Raw genomic sequence first — 15,667 nt, forward strand, 5'->3', positions numbered from 1 at the left:
AGCGTGTATAGAGTGATGTTACGGGGCACACAGCCTACGACTGGTTACTTTTCTATTCAAATAAGACTGAACAGATGTGGTGTGTTGCGCCTACTTAATGTGAGCTGATTTGCAAGTGACGTTTGCACATTTTGGTCACAATTTAGTGATTTCTTTAAAAGGTAATGCTTTTATCTGGAATAGCCAACCACTAGCTCTCCCAAACTACCAGTATAATGGGAGTTGTAGGTTAACAGCTGGGGCTGCTAGGTAGCCACCCCTGGCTGAAAGGCCATGACCTGCTAGTTCCCAATGCATCGTGTTTTAACTCTCAGAAGCTATTTCTTATTTATATAGAATCGAGACTAATTGTTAGATGCAGTATGTTGCGGAGTTGCCTACATGACAACCTATTTTTCCTCCTTGGCTTACCTGATTTCCTTTTGGGCTTTATTGACTAAAGGGGAATTACCAAGATAAGGTTCCCCCCCCCCCCCAATGCCCTCACTTCACTATTCAAACAGGCTTAACTGGCCCTGTATAATGTGTAACTCAATCTGTATGGAGACTCGGTGATTTGACTATACCTTATACAGGTTCCACCCAAGCTCTTCCTGCAGAGGAAGCTCACTGGTTGGACCATCAATGTATCGGGGTCAAGGAGCTGAAACACAATGAATAAAACCATTTGTTTGGTATGGCTTTTGGTCCAAGGAGTTTTTTTGTCCCTTCAGTCTTAGCTCATGGTGAACCGCAAACTCTAGGCTTGGTAAATATGGCTGACTCAGTTACTGTCCACTACAAAAGAGAAAACGGATGCTCCATGAATATAAATATTTACATTAAAACTATGGTCAGTGGCCAATGTATGGGTTTTGTAAAAGGCTTTATTCTGATTTTAATTACACCACATTATCAGTAGCATAACGGTAACAAAAAAAAGTAATTTCCTAAAATAACTTAAATCAGATGTCCTAAGAAGGCTTCTCTACAGAGGAAAACTTTTTACCGCGTGATGCCATGTTATTTACCAAAACGAAAATAGTTTAATAAATTTGTACAAAGTATGGATGGTGTGAATAGAATATGGACTGCTAATCCGTAGGCAAAGGCAATGTATAGCAGCACACGGTGTGTTACGATTTTGGAACAAGACAGCCTGACTTGTAGTTCTTTAAAAATGGTGTTTGAGTGGTAGATGTAAAGTTCTTAGGAAAGCGGAGCGCATCTATTTAGGGCACGGCTAACAAATATATTTTGGTTTTCAGTAGCAATGGAGTCTTATCGGCTGCTACGTTACGTCCTTAAATTGTCCTTCTTCCTCTTATTAGTCTTGGCCAAATAAGCAGCTGTGGTGGTCACCAGACCCTAGAGATATACCCATCTATAGGATGAAGTCTATTTTAAATGATGGTGCCTCCAGCTTTGGCCTCGTTGGCAGTCTCTGGTTACGCCACAGAAGGAATTCTAAATCATCTATTTCTATAAGCAATCTGTATTAGACCAAGTACTTCTGTCATTAGAGAGGAAACTATAGCAGCAGCGGTCAAGTATATCACCAGACTTTACATTTACAAACACCGGTATCCCAACACTTGTGTACGCAGGCAACGGGGGCAGTATTTAGTGTCTTCATCACGTTTGGAGATTTAATGCTCTTCAGAGAAAATTGCAGCTCTTCTGCACGTCTGGCAAAGCTGCGGTAGCTTCTCCATACACAGCACTACCAAGCCCGCAATCCAACGCCAATTCATCTTGTTGGCAGTCATATTGCAAGGAGTGACTTCTGCTTCATAGATATCCATGATGGAGCATCCCAGGTCAAACCATTTCCATGAGGGGGGTGGGAAGATGGTAGTAGGACTCTGGAAACCCAGTGCCTGAAGGAGGAAAACACACAATACGGTAATTTAATGTGCTAAGTAAACGTTTCTACACGAAAAGGTACAGGCATGTGGGATTTTCAAAGAGACCGAGCAAACGTTATTCGTTACAGGCTTTTATACCAATATATGGGAGATAACACTAGTGAGGAGGGAAGGTGTGTAAGCTTGTTCATGCCTAGATCGGACCCTACTGGTGTATCCCACCCTCTGAAATTATCATTGATTGTAGCACATCTCCCCTATGCACGCTATATAAAGGATTTAAAACTGGATTACTTAATGGAAGCTAACGGCAGAAACAAACATATAAAGACTCTAAACAAACAGCACATCTATGCCACTGCAAGCCTTTTAAAAAAAAAATAAAAATAATAATGAGATGACTTACTGTTCGCTTTCTACTCCAAAGAATAGTCTCCAGTTTTGGCACCGGCCATAATTATATGGATTATTAAATACCTATACAAGGGATAGAATAAGTTACTTTTAAGCTTGAATAACTGCATACAATACGCACACTTTTTTTTTTTTATTTTATCATAACCCTCTCTCGATTGCTGCAGAAGACAGATTGTCTTTACTGGGGACAGATGCAGTTTTTAATGACAGTTTCTATACTGAAGCAGACTATCTTCCTCTAGGTGTCTCATCTTCTATGTGGAATCAGCCTTTTACAGACCTATACTGTCTGCCTAAAACCACTCAGGGGTCATCTCAAGACAGAAGATCGCTGTCCTAACATCATATTCTATAGCAGGACAGGACGGGCCGCAGAAATGAATTGTGATGCCCCATGGGAACCAGTTGTTTTCCCAGTCTGGTCATTCCATGTTTGATATTTTAACCAAGATTAGATTTCGGATTTAATTAGTTTTTCCCCTTTTTGTGGCTTTCTTTTGGATCAAAAGCAGGGTTACATGTGATGGACATGTTTTGTTTTTTTGGTTTTTTTTTAAACCTATATTGCAGCAACAGCAATTCTATCTATCTTCATATACTTCACAAAACCTATCCCACGATTATAATTACATCATACAAAAGTGCATCCTCACAGCTTAATAACTAACGGTTAAACTGAGTTACTTAAATTCCAAAAGCAAAGGTTCAGAGCAGCGGCAGCACAAAGGACACAAACATCGTGCTTGGAAAGGTCTAATGTGTCGCGGTATCTGGTTACCTTTCCTTTCTCCTGCAGTCTCTTCCGCTCCTTCTTGTTGATGTGCCTTTCTATACTGGTCTCCCCGCGAGTAATCAGCATGGCGTGCCACAGCGTGAGAGCACCCAGCGCCAATGCCACCGAGCTGAAAACAGCGAGGATTTCACACAATTAGCATTGTGAGATTGCGGTGAATGTAAACTTCACCTGAATTACATGAGAAAGGTGGACTGGACGTGTTCCTTGGTAACCTCTGATTCTGATTTACACCCATCTATTATTCAGAGTTTGTGGAAAGCTTATGATCATTGAGTAGGGCCAGATTTATGCAGACAAGCTGTTGGTAGTGGACGGGTGGGTGTGAAGTCCTAATATTGCCTACAAAATAGTTATAAATAAGTTATGCTTATCAGGGCTTTAATTAGATTTTATCACGGGCTCACTAATTAAAGATTCACTAAATAACCCAACATCCATTTAGGCTATGGTTCCAAAAGCATACTGGGGTGATGGAGCGCCAAACAGGTTCTGATGTGGTTACCGCCACCAGCAATGCTAATGGGCCCAAAGAATTTACAGTAAAACCCTTGGAGGCAAGAAGTCTATAAAGCCGCCTGGCGTAGTTTTACCTGCATAGAACCCAGAGGTATATGATGCATTTGTGAAACATCCGCTCTTTGAAGGAAAAGGTGGGGGGTGCCGTCTGATTGTAGGTCTAAAAGAAATAAGAAATCAACATTGTTTATACTTTTGCAGAATTTGCTATAATTTTGAAGTCTGACAGGCAAATCATTACAGGGAAGGTCCTGGCGATCCCCAATGAACAAAAGACAAAATGTGCCCCTAAAGGTTTTGTGTTGAGGAAATGTAAAGAGCGGATCTGGCGGCCTGATTTGCTTTTGCCATAAAAAGTAGAACGCTAAGCACTCCAGAAAAGGATGCCATCTAAACACATGTAACCCCAAAATAGAACCCGCAGGGGTGACCAGTTTCATGCTTACCCGTATTTCTTGTTTAACCGGAACCAAGCTTCCGTTGGCTATATCTAATCTAAACGTTTAGCTCCATTATATGAGCAAATATGTACGTTAAAAGAACAATGCACTAATTATTCCCTATAATAGTCATCAGTGGCCAAAAAATGAGGTCAAGCATTTTAAGTTCCAAAGCACATAAAGAACATCTCAAGCAATGAAACAAATGAATATAGTAGAGTGATCTAGAACCTGGTGACTCGTAAAGAGCAGAGACTAGAACGGTATGTGGCAGGAACAGGTTGGGCTTTGGGTTCTGGAATGACCCAAGTAAGTAAAAATTATGCAAGGAAATGCAGGGAATCCACACGCACAAGAATAAAAAGTTTCAAGTTCCAACATTTTGGGAATTCCTCAGATAAATAACATTTACAAAGCAGCCGTCTTCTTCATAGAACAGGAGCAGTGTAATGTCCTCCAACATATAGAATTCACAGATGTCTTCTTTTAAATGGCCAGTATGGTAACCCTACTATAAAAATGCATAAACTTCCAGTCTATCTTTTGTGTTGGCCCCAATATCCTTATTTTACACAACTTCACATATGCCAGACACATTCTCTAACAGAAAGCTAACAAAATGCAACAGCAGCCAGGCAGACAAATGCAGACACGGATAGAACGTGGGATAACACACACGGAGGATAAGGCTATGCAGAAAAGCGGTGTGTAGAACATGAAACGGGAGCCTTGCAAAGCATAGACCGCGTCCCTCCTGCAATTTGTTGGGTAACGATGCCAAGCCAGCGTTGGCCGGTTCCCTTTGGAGGTGTAGGGCGGTATTGGATGTCTTAATACGTGGAAGAACCTTGCAGATGCAGTGCAGAGCTCCCTTCATTAATGGAATTACTAAACAACCACTTAAAAGGGAGAATGTTTTAGCGGCGGGTCTTTTCACACACGTGTGTTAGTTCTACTGGTGACAAACTGCTTGGATTTGAAGGCTCCTTTCTATACAGCCCACCTCATTGGCCGCCATCTGGAGGCTCTCCTTGTTCTGGTGTTTCATTTTCTAGTAAGGAGGGAAGAGAGGACGGCAATTATCTTTCACACCTCGCCCATACAACTGCGCAATAATACCCCCTGATATCCCTGCAGGGCTAAACGCCGTAATAGGATACCGCGTAGCTAAAGGTAAGAAGGGCAGACATCTCATCGCTCACTGCTTGTGAATACAGTTAACATGAATCATATCTGAGGTCTCTGTAAACCCACATACAGATAATGATGAGGATACATAAAGCTTCCGAATGCATAGAACCTGGCTGGGGCATTTAGTTGTCAGAGGTAACATTTTTAAGAGCCATGGCTACCTGACTCCCAGGATTTGTCACCTCCTGCTTTCACCGACAATGAATACAGAGTGATTAACCACTGGGTTTCCTTACACTAACGTCACATGAGATACATACACAGCGCATCAAAAATAATCTGATCGGAACATAAGGGGATGGATAGCTGGGGAAAAACGCACCTCAATAGCTGAATAGGCTTCCCGAAACATTTCCCGGCTGCTGATGCTGCAGTAGATACAGCCCATCGTCATAAAAAGGCAGAAGGAGAAGAAGTAGCGATGGTTGTAATGTCCCACGCAGTTGTTCAACCAAGCTTAGCCGAGAGTTAAAGGTTATCTCATATCAATACAAGGGTGGCACAGAATGATCTTTGTGTATATAAAACCATACCAAGCTTTACAACAAGGAACCACTGCCAGTCTGAAAAGGGGACCTCTTGAAAATTCATGTGATTCTACATCTTAATCTATGCAATATTGGTCCATTAAAAGCTATTGTATATTTATCTAGACTACTGATAGAAAAAAAGAGAACCGCACATTTAAATCTGCTGGAAATTCTGATAGGATTTATTTTAAATCCCAGCATCCCCACATGAGTAGGAAAAAACTATATTGAATACTTTATGCAGGTTCGGATTCTTACTCCTCCCCGCCTAAATTCGAACAAATAGAATAACAGGATAAATCTTTCCTGCTAAACCGATTCACGCGGAATAATGTTCTGATGTAGAACGTAACATGAGATGCCCAACACACAGCTGTCTAAGGGGGCCATCAAATGATGCATTTCTAAGGTTATTCACATTCAAAGAGGATACGGCAGTGATGATCCATTCTCAGAACGCACCTGCGGGAAGAAGACGCGTCAGTGTGATGAATAACCATTCCCCGCATAACGGAGTCTATAGCAAGAAACGTTTTCTTCTGAAACCAGCTGCAACTCATACAAGCGACCCAGTTATCTGCATTTTTGCTATTAATATAAGTTAATGTATTTTCTAACATTTTCTGACCGAACGGATGCCTGGGAATGACAAACTTTTTAGGGTTTGTTCTTACAAATAACCCATTAATTGGAGTAAATGATTATATATTTCCGATTTGGTATTTTTATTTTAGAGCACCTACGCTAAACCAAAACCTTGCAAACCTCAGGTACCTCCTGCTGAGTCTGCCATACAGAGCATCGCCTGTCCCTTTACTATGAACAACAGGCAAGGTCGATCACAACCAAAGAGCGGTCCCAGACTGGCCATCTGGCACACTAGGTAGCCGCCCAGTAGGGCCACATGCTAACCAATACTGTCGAAGCAGCGGCAGACCAGGTCTGCTCAGAAAAACATAATGCAGTCGCACACGTCCAGTCGGCAGCTGCTGGTCACAAAGTGCCAGAGCTACCAAGTCATCTCCAGTCTGGCCCTGCCAATTATTAGCGGTAGTGCTAAGAGAACCTCTGTTTCAATAATCACAATTATTCATCCTACTGGATGATCAGTGACTTGCTACAGTAACTAGACATTAACCAATTAAGTAGAATGCGGACCCTGAGGTTCCATGGCTTACCGGCTGCAGATGCTGCAGTGATGCGTCCGCGCAGGTTTTGGTGCAATGCATTTCCTGCAGATAGACACCGAAGGTATATCTATTTTATTCTGCGAAAAAATAAAACAAAAAGAGAAATCAGCAAGTCCTGGTTGCACCGGGGTTCCTGGGGTCTGAGGGGCACAAAATCTGCGGGTACCTGGGGTGGGTATCCAGGAGGAGTAGTAATCGCCTTGTAATAGTGAAAGACGATCATTACGAGGTTCCAGTGTCCGTAGCCGATGTGCCACCATATCCATGCTGTAGAATAAGTCTGCAGAATGAGAGGCAGGACGCAGATGTATACAATCAAGACGATGGAGCTCGTCAGCAGAATCACCAGAGCCACAAACACCTAGAAAAGGTAAATTGGAATTGTGTCCATTAAAATAACATGATACGGAAATCCAGCACATTTAATGTTGTAAATGACTATTATAGCTGGAATCGACTGATTTTTAAAGGAATATCTTCATACAGAGACCCTTTATCACTCCCATCACTCCTGTGTTCCAATGGCCCTTTATCACTCCCATCACTCCTGTGTTCCAATGGCACGTTGTGTTCGCTAATCAGTTTGAAGACTAATCGTTAGGAAACCCTTTATATATTTTATAAGTAATGTGATTTTCTATATTTTTTGCTTGCATGCGTGGGACTTTTTTGTTGTTTTGGGGACTTTAAGGTCTTTAACACCACAGTCTTTAAATAATTATATTTTTAGTGTGCACAGTTCTATCTTTTTCTGTTTTAAGGGGAAAATAAAGTGCAGATTGTACTTACTATGCCAAACCACCGGGTCAGGTGATCCACCAGCCAATAAATAGGCTCAAAGAGGGAGTCGATGACAACATCGCTGTTGGTGAAGGAGTTGTAGGACAGGGAGACAACACAAAGGCGTCCATAACGTAGGTAATCGAAGATCCGGCTCAGGAACCTACACTTCCGCCGGTGCCCAAGGCGCAAGCACCTCAAAAACACGCGCCGACAGCTTCTCATTCCCGCAGCTCATTACCTGGACATAAGAACAAGAAATAAGAACACGGCGTGCACACATCACATGACCCCTCGCCCTCTTCAACATAACTACAGCTTTGTGTGGAACATAGAATAACACAATAAAAAATCTATTAATCTTCCTCTGAATCTCCGTAGCCGTTATATGAATGTGTGCATGTTGTCAAAATAAAGACGTCGTGCGTTCTTACCCCGAATGAAGACAAAGGGCCAAGCGAGGTTTGGGATCTTAGAGCGGTAGTCTTGTTGAACCTCCTCTATTTGCTTGAATATGTGATACAAATCTGTATGGATGTTCCAAGTTCTGGGCCTAGAATGTTTTACCGTGCTCTGATACGACCTTAATGTGTCGAATGGGTAGAAAAGAATAGAAGACTTAATGAGCCAAAGGGCTCTTATCTGCTATCAAGATAGTTTACAGAGAATTGGTTGGATCCTGTGTCAGTGTCACGTGACTACGTATGGAAACTTCACCTACATCTGGAAATGTCACCTTCAGGACTTTTTTAAACCCCAAAAGACCTGAAAAACCTCATGGACATTCTTTACGGGCCACGCAATTTAAGTGGAGCGCCCCATTCATGAGCCACATTGCCCAGAGGGATTAAAGGTGTCCCCAATCGGTGTAAACAAACCCACAATATCCTCACCAATGGATACGGATCACCAGGAAGTCTCTACATCCCATCAGAAAATTATTTCATGTCTTTTAAGGGTCAATACACTCTAAAACAACAGATAATGTTTAATTTCTGGACAAAGTATCACCCAGACATTGTTTCTGTTTAATATTGTTTGGTGCTACAGTCTCCAGTTGGGTTCAATTACATCCCAGCAGCCTTCATGTTTAGGGAGTCAAATTCCATTGCTGTGATTGTCACATTTCTGAGACCAATCACAGCCAAGTTACGGTATTTCAAATATCTGGGAGTCTGGATAACACCCAATTATGCATAAAGAAGACTTCCCTGCCACGGCGCATGTTAATCAACCAATAAGCCAACAATACACCAATAGTCCAACCCATAAGTACAAGCCTAAATCCCAGAGAATTCTCTGTAAAGACCCAACGCTTCCTAGCACTTAATCGTAGGAATAAAGAGATTTGACACATCATGAATGAAAAGGAGTGACAGGGAACCCGCACCTTAGTGAATAGACAACCCCATAATCTAATCACCCGTGCTGTCCTCATATATCAAAGTACACGCCGCTTATAAATATTATATGGAATAGATATTCCCTACCCCAACCCCTGAACCGGTGGGGACAGCAGATGTCTGCACCGTGAGCCGATACACCGGACAGACCTCTCGTACACCTCAGGACAGGTACGCTGCCGCAAGCAGAGCATTGTATATATTATACGTATACACTCTCTCTAGATTGTAAGCTTGCGAGCCGGGCTCTCTCCACCAAATGTATCGGCTTGTCTTAGTCTGTCAATTCGCGTCTTGTCATATCCCTTGAATTTATGTATTGTATTAAGCGCTGCGTAAACTGTTGGCGCTATATAAATAAAGGATAATAATAATAATATACATACACTCATATATATATATATATATAAACAAAGTATGAGATGTGTGGGTTTAAGTCTTACATTAATTATTGTATCATTGAAAATGAAGGTATTTTGTCACCGGTTTATTTATTTTAATATAATGATTAAATGGATAGAATTAGTCACAAGCTGCAGTATCACCTTTACCTGAACGCTACTAAAAGGAAATTAAGAATAGCCGCTTCCTCCGTGATATTACACACTTTTATCTCACATTCCCATCAGCGTTAACAGCTCCGGTACCGGGAGTAAATGGATTAATGAGAAATTAAAAAGCATAAAGACAGGCGGATGAGAGCTTTGAGCCCCGCGGAGCCTGTGAGGAGTACTTTACCTGCCCGTGTGCGATAACCCGTCCGAGCAGTTGTACCCCCTGCCCAAAACCATCCTACTGACCGGGGAACCGGATATCACTCAACCCAAACCAACAAGCGTAACCGTACAGCATTTCCGCATGCGCACTGGAGGCAGACAGCGACCGGAATATACTTAGAGAAACGCGCATGCGCAGTACTCACGGGAAGGGGGCCAAACAGCGTTCGCCACGGGAAACGCGCACGCGCAGCAAACAGAAGACACTAGCGGTCCGAACAAAGCATTCAGAAAATACAAAGCAGCGGGCTGAACGGTCATACCCGTGGGAACGTCTGCATATATCTTATGTTACACGTCAATACTGCCGCCATGCGGTACTCTTACATCATCAGGGGCTATTATTACTTTTTGCAGGATGAGCGACGTCACATTGTGGTCGCCGACGTGCTGTGTCCGGGTCAAACAGTTATTGTACCCGATGCCTGCAGATCACTAAAGGGATAGGTGGCAGGAGACTCTCCGTTTAGTAAATACACCCCATCCTGTTTCTTCTCACAGTATTGGCTTCTACAGTAGTTAATTTACCTTTAGCGACGGTGAAAATGCCCCACTGTCCAGCACTGCTGTATATAAAGGACTTATATAATCAACATTGTGGTTTTAAATGATTTTATTCTTTGATGTAATGTTTTTAGGTGTAGAAACAGAACAGGATTAACCCTCCATAGTTTGTACAGTCAATAGCATTCACACGGTGTTAGCAGGAGCTAAATTAAATGGACTGTTTTCTGGCAACAGGTAAAAAAAAATACAATACTTTCTTACACATAAAACTGCACAGATGTTGAACTCTAATTAGGGCTTCAGTTTTCAGAAGCCACCACGTTAGCATGAATCAGTCTTAACTAGAATATACATGCTAGATGCTGAACTTTAACAATGGATAAAATAGTGATTGATTTGAACATAGAAATGTAGTTTTAAAAGAGAAAAAAATGTAAAAAAAAACATTTTTACATCGTAACTTCGCAGCTAGGCAATTCTCAAAATGTTTGCATTCACACGATGAGTAAAATCACTATTACATCAGTATATTAAAATAGGTTTGAACGATTCCAAATTTTGCTGCAGTTCACAGAATGTTCTACACACCAGAGAACTTTGTTACAAAAATAGCTATCCGTCCTGTAAGGCTGGAAAGGGGGAGAAATAAAAAAAAAATGGTAGGATTGGTGACATCGTCTGAAAAAGGTTTAAAAATGTAAGCAAGACTTGGAAAGAGAAGCCACACAGTGGCTGCCGAACACTCGAATGACCCCTGGGTCAAAGCACTGCTCCTCGATGGCCCGGACGCAGCTCACATTATGTCTGAAGAAACTCAGGCTGCACTCTTGCCACTTTCCGTGGCTCTTTAATGTGGGTCTTTGGGCACTGCATCTCACACCAGCTGATTGGCACCATGCTCGCACCTGTGGAAAAATATTCAGTCATTAAAATGCACGTCAATATAAATACTGCATTTGCTTTATTAGAAGACGAACCCCCAAAATTTGAATATTTAGGGGGAAAAGAAAGCCTGAATATAAGACTCTTATGGGAAAAAATGTTTTACTAGTAAACATTAATTCACATGTAAACTATTTTTCATATTTAAAAAAAAAAAGCTATGATTGAGACAAATTATGTTTTTGTTTTTATTTCCTTTATTTACCAACCTGCCCCCATTAAGCACATCTGCCCCCAAGATATGCCTTGTAACCCCCACATACCACCCTTCCCCCCTACCAATGCTTCCCCAGGCTCATCCCCCATACTTCAGACTCCCTGATGTCTAGTGGGGGCAGCCAGTGGATGTCTGAGCGATGCACAGAGATAACCTCTGCTGCCCGTTAGTTCCGCCAGGGCTCCTATGACTGAGCACCAGGCTGCCAGGGATCCACATCCTCTGCAGCGCTGCGAGGGATCCTCCTCTGTGGCTATGCACGCAGACAACCTCCGCAGCTGCCGGCACTTATGCTGGGGCTTCTATGATGGAGCACCGGAAGGTCATGTGCCGCCAGCAGCGGAGGTTACCAAAGAGGAAGAGTCAGGTCCCCTGCAGAGCTGCGGGGGATCTGGATCTTAGTCTTATATTCAGACCACTATTTGAGGTCTGATTATAAAATGGCTCTGGAAAAACCTCTTCTTATAAATGAGGTTCATGAGCATGAATTTTTACTTCAAGAGATCCAGGATACTGTCACGTTGTGGTTTGCGCATCTTATGAGCACGTTTCCCGTAACGCATATACATACAAACACTGAAACGCACCTGCTTCACTGTGAGCGACCACCACTCCTAGCTCATTCTCTGCTGTAGTTAAAAGATAGTTGGACTGGGCATCTCCTAGAGATATCTAGTACATGTTAATTCAGTAAAACAACATACATTGTCACTTTAATAGAAAGAGGAGAGATCAGCTGTTATAAAACGTATTGTAATTCTATTACGTTTTCCTCCATTGAAGCATTTTATTTTATTTAGAAATGCTGCCTATTAAGTCAGCCGGCAGCAAGACAGCAGCACTTCTACTTTCAGAGACAAAAGGATACAACTTTAGCCATAATAATGTCTCCTGGCCGAAAACTTTTGTATACCTCCACCTGCAAGGAAGAATTGTACTTTGTTTAATTGTTGTAATACAAAAACCATAAGGATTTGGCATGTATTTAGATATGGATTGTCATGTAGATCACAGTAAAAAAGTAGTGAAACATTAAAGAAGCAGGTTCTCTCATTTTAAAGAATTCATTAAAAGTGCCGTCCAAGTAACTGCAGCCATCGGGGTTTTTTTTGTAAATTATTTCATTTAACCAAAGCATGTGGAAATATGAGGCCAAAACGGCAAACTGAAGGTTTTTTTCCCCAGGACTGGCGCCCCCAACCCTTTACACTGTAAATGTTCCGCTTGTCGTACTATAATATACTTATAACACTGCTGCTTCTATGAACCAGTAATGACCACTAAAGAAGCTGTAGCAAAAAAACAAAACTCATAACGTGAAGCAAGCAATCAGATAGAGTTTTTAAGGGTTACCTTGTCTTTTTCTGTTGCTCTTATGTCCTCTCTCCTGCAACACAAAAGCATCAACAGCACATTAAATATACATACATCTTATTTACGCCATGAAGTACAGCAACATCTTTTACTGGTAGGGTGAAAAACCCCGAAGACTACAGCATGAGCAACCGAACCTACGCAACCGCATCCACACTCAATCTCCCTGCACTCCTGAGTCTGTTTTAGGTAAGACCTCAGCAGAAAATTATGCAAATATGACAAAAGTCACTTGTGGTTTCTTTTATTGACGAGCGAGGAAATATTCACTGGTTAATCCAAAATGATGGTAGCATACTAAGGAAACATTAATTCAATTACTGAGTGAACACATTTTAGCCAAGGAAATATAGCAATTAACTCTATGGAGCATGGACTTACCTTATAATGCCTCTAAAGGTATTTTTCAATGGTGTTGACCCAATATACATGATCTGGACTTTAACAAACCTTGAATTTATGCTCATAACCTAATGGAACCAAAGAAAACAAATATTTACTAAAATGCATTGAAACTGGAAATCCAATATCATTAGCACCAATTGATAATCCTTCGTATGGGTTAGGCCTGATTTTGAATCAATGCAGCAAAGTTTGCTTCGCTGTCCCTGTTATGAGGGTTTGACAGTCACATAGAATTGTTTTATACAACATTTCTGCTTATAAAAGTTCAGTTTATCCTACAGTAAGGTGCCCCATATTTAAACACTACAGTAATCACTTAAGCACCATTGAATGTGGAGTAAACTCTTTAAATACAAAAATGCATCAGATCGCACTATTTTGGACCATGCATTGTACAGTCTTACGATTAATGATTGTTGATGAGCTCATAGGAACATACGGCTGTTACACTCATCTAGCAAGATATGCAAAGAAAAACAGCTGCGACACTCGACGCAAATAGAAACTAAAGCGAACCCTGACAGATCCCATCAGAATATCACTCCCTGGAAATATTATTATAACTTTTATTATTAAATTAGTTTTGCAGAAATGAGCCCCAACACTCTATAGTAAGCTCCATCAATGCATGCATGCCTTGCATATGCTAAATCACTAAGTGCCATTAACTATGCCTTATGTAGCTACAGCTCAGCTATTCTCCCAGAAGGAGCTCACCCAGGCTGGCTTTTCATGAGCATTAGTGACATTGATGAGTAATGCTGGAAAGTCTTTTACTTCTCACCTTGCAGGTGACAATGCAGCCCACATCTGGCAGGAGGTGAGAGTCAGTGTCTCGCACCACAGAAATAACCGGCATCTGGAAAAAAAAAATGCAAGAAATTTACAAACATCCTAATAATAATTTTATTCTCTCCGCCGGGAGCCTGTATTTAAGTCAAACAGCAATAGTAGAAGCAATTTCCCCACAACTGCAATTAAAGCGTAGATGGTAAAATTTTCTACATTAATTTGCTCTTAAAAAAGTTGGATATATGAAAACATAATATGAATAAACACCAAGTAAATGTTGAAAATTAGGAAGTGTTCCTCCATCCCCAGTTTCGTAAGCGTGCTGTTTAGAACCCCCACCACCAATAAAATATACGAAAATAAGCCTCTTCTTACCAAGCCATTGTCGTTTTTTTTGACCACATATCCGCAGAGGGAAGAGAATACATAGCCGTGTTTGCAGTACGTTCCGTAGCCAGGAGCACAATCCTCAAGACTACATAGCCTTTCACCTGTTCATAAATACAAAATATAACATGTTTTCTTCTCATTGCTCCATATCACTAATATCTGGGACTTAAAAACATTCATACGAGGTAAATGTGTGACATTACACACACATCACTATTTAAAAGTTTGGGGTCCTTTAGCTGTTATCATGGAAAACAAGCATATTTCTGGCAGTAACATAATTGCAAAAGGGGTTTTCTAACAATCAATTAGCCTTTTAAACTTAAACGTTCATGTGATTTTAATGGACATAATGTGCTTTTCTTTCAAAAACAAGGACATATCTAAAGGGACCTCAAACTTTTACTAGTGGACCTTACTGGTATTCTCACTTGAAATCGTATTTTTATTATTATTGAAACTTATTTTTTTTTAAGCAGGGTTAGACACAAATGCAGTAGCTTCAAAGTAATTTCATATGTTTTATATGTTAGGACTCGGCTGCTTGAAATATAAATATGGATAAAAAAAAATACAGCAATCAGTTCTAATAGAAGTCATGACAGGCTTCACAATGGTCTTTGTGAAAAAGGAATGTCTGGTCCATAAATGGTTAATTGGAAAGGGGATCTCATTAACGTTTCAAAAAGTTAAGATACACAAAAAAAGGCTTCACGTAACGCACTCAAATCCTTGGAGATGGGGGAAGATATTTCATGATACGCAGCACACTTGGCGAGTGTGGAGTACCGTGAGGTCGGTAACCTCTGCGTTCCCGTGACTAGCCGTTATCTCTCGTATAGCTTTATGTTTATATAAACGCCTCTTCGAGTAACCCTCACAAGCGACAATAAAACCACAACACTGTCATACTCACCGGGCACACAGCACTTCACGGGAGCCATGCCACTCGCTTAAGACTGAAGAACCAGCAAGCCCCAGTCTGATTGGCCATCGACCAGTGACGTCCCTAAACGTCTCGCAAAAGACGCAGCGTCGAGGACTTAGCCAATCATAATAAAGAAGCAAGCGCCGGCCATATTTGTTTTGGGAATACCCACTCGCTATTAGTAAGTTTTTGGGTTTTTTTTAGTCAATAGTTAAAAATTCCAATA

The 15,667-nt window shown here is 41.3% G+C and overlaps 2 protein-coding genes across 5 annotated transcripts; both read right to left on the reverse strand.

Moving 5' to 3' along the window:
* Positions 1-1,744: 1,744 nt before the first annotated feature.
* LOC149288555 (palmitoyltransferase ZDHHC16-like) lies at positions 1,745-7,932 on the reverse strand. The gene is made up of 10 exons (XM_089491554.1): positions 7,717-7,932; positions 7,094-7,288; positions 6,916-7,004; positions 6,171-6,199; positions 5,530-5,663; positions 5,020-5,067; positions 3,651-3,736; positions 3,043-3,166; positions 2,254-2,324; positions 1,745-1,859 (listed from the first exon to the last, which is right to left on the reverse strand). Exons 1-10 carry the CDS (start codon positions 7,930-7,932, stop codon positions 1,745-1,747), a joined length of 1,107 nt encoding a protein of 368 aa, XP_089347680.1.
* A 3,259-nt stretch (positions 7,933-11,191) lies between these two features.
* On the reverse strand, positions 11,192-15,457 carry LOC149288556 (exosome complex component CSL4-like). Of its 4 annotated transcripts, XM_089491559.1 has the most exons (8): positions 15,430-15,457; positions 14,499-14,614; positions 14,116-14,190; positions 13,308-13,396; positions 12,906-12,939; positions 12,421-12,471; positions 12,140-12,224; positions 11,192-11,298 (listed from the first exon to the last, which is right to left on the reverse strand). In XM_089491559.1, the coding sequence occupies exons 1-8, from the start codon at positions 15,455-15,457 to the stop codon at positions 11,192-11,194; spliced, it is 585 nt and encodes a 194-aa protein (XP_089347685.1). The 4 variants fall into 4 exon arrangements, with proteins under 4 accessions (XP_089347685.1, XP_089347686.1, XP_089347687.1 ...); XM_089491560.1 differs by lacking the exon at positions 14,116-14,190; XM_089491561.1 differs by lacking the exons at positions 12,140-12,224; positions 12,421-12,471 and having other exon boundaries at positions 11,192-11,303; positions 12,904-12,939.
* Between the last annotated feature and the right edge of the window lie 210 nt (positions 15,458-15,667).

This window comes from Sceloporus occidentalis, unplaced genomic scaffold (assembly GCF_023333645.1).
Source record: "Sceloporus occidentalis isolate IW3139 unplaced genomic scaffold, rSceOcc1.0.p SCAF_50, whole genome shotgun sequence".
Taxonomy (NCBI): Eukaryota; Metazoa; Chordata; class Lepidosauria; order Squamata; family Phrynosomatidae; genus Sceloporus; species Sceloporus occidentalis.

What these genes read in the sequence shown, in the direction of transcription:
- LOC149288556 (XM_089491559.1), bottom strand. Translation starts at nt 15,457, where the DNA reads ATGGCTCCCGTGAAGTGCTGTGTGCCCG. An exon ending in CGTGAAGTGCTGTGTGCCCG is followed by an intron (nt 14,615 to 15,429) that starts GTGAGTATGACA and finishes ATTTATGAACAG; the next exon opens with GTGAAAGGCTATGTAGTCTT. An exon ending in GCTGCATTGTCACCTGCAAG is followed by an intron (nt 13,397 to 14,115) that starts GTGAGAAGTAAA and finishes TGGTTCCATTAG; the next exon opens with GTTATGAGCATAAATTCAAG.
- LOC149288555 (XM_089491554.1), bottom strand. Translation starts at nt 7,932, where the DNA reads ATGAGAAGCTGTCGGCGCGTGTTTTTGAGGTGCTTGCGCCTTGGGCAC. An exon ending in CTCCTGGATACCCACCCCAG is followed by an intron (nt 7,005 to 7,093) that starts GTACCCGCAGAT and finishes ATTTTTTCGCAG; the next exon opens with AATAAAATAGATATACCTTC. An exon ending in TACCTCTGGGTTCTATGCAG is followed by an intron (nt 3,167 to 3,650) that starts GTAAAACTACGC and finishes CGCTGTTTTCAG; the next exon opens with CTCGGTGGCATTGGCGCTGG.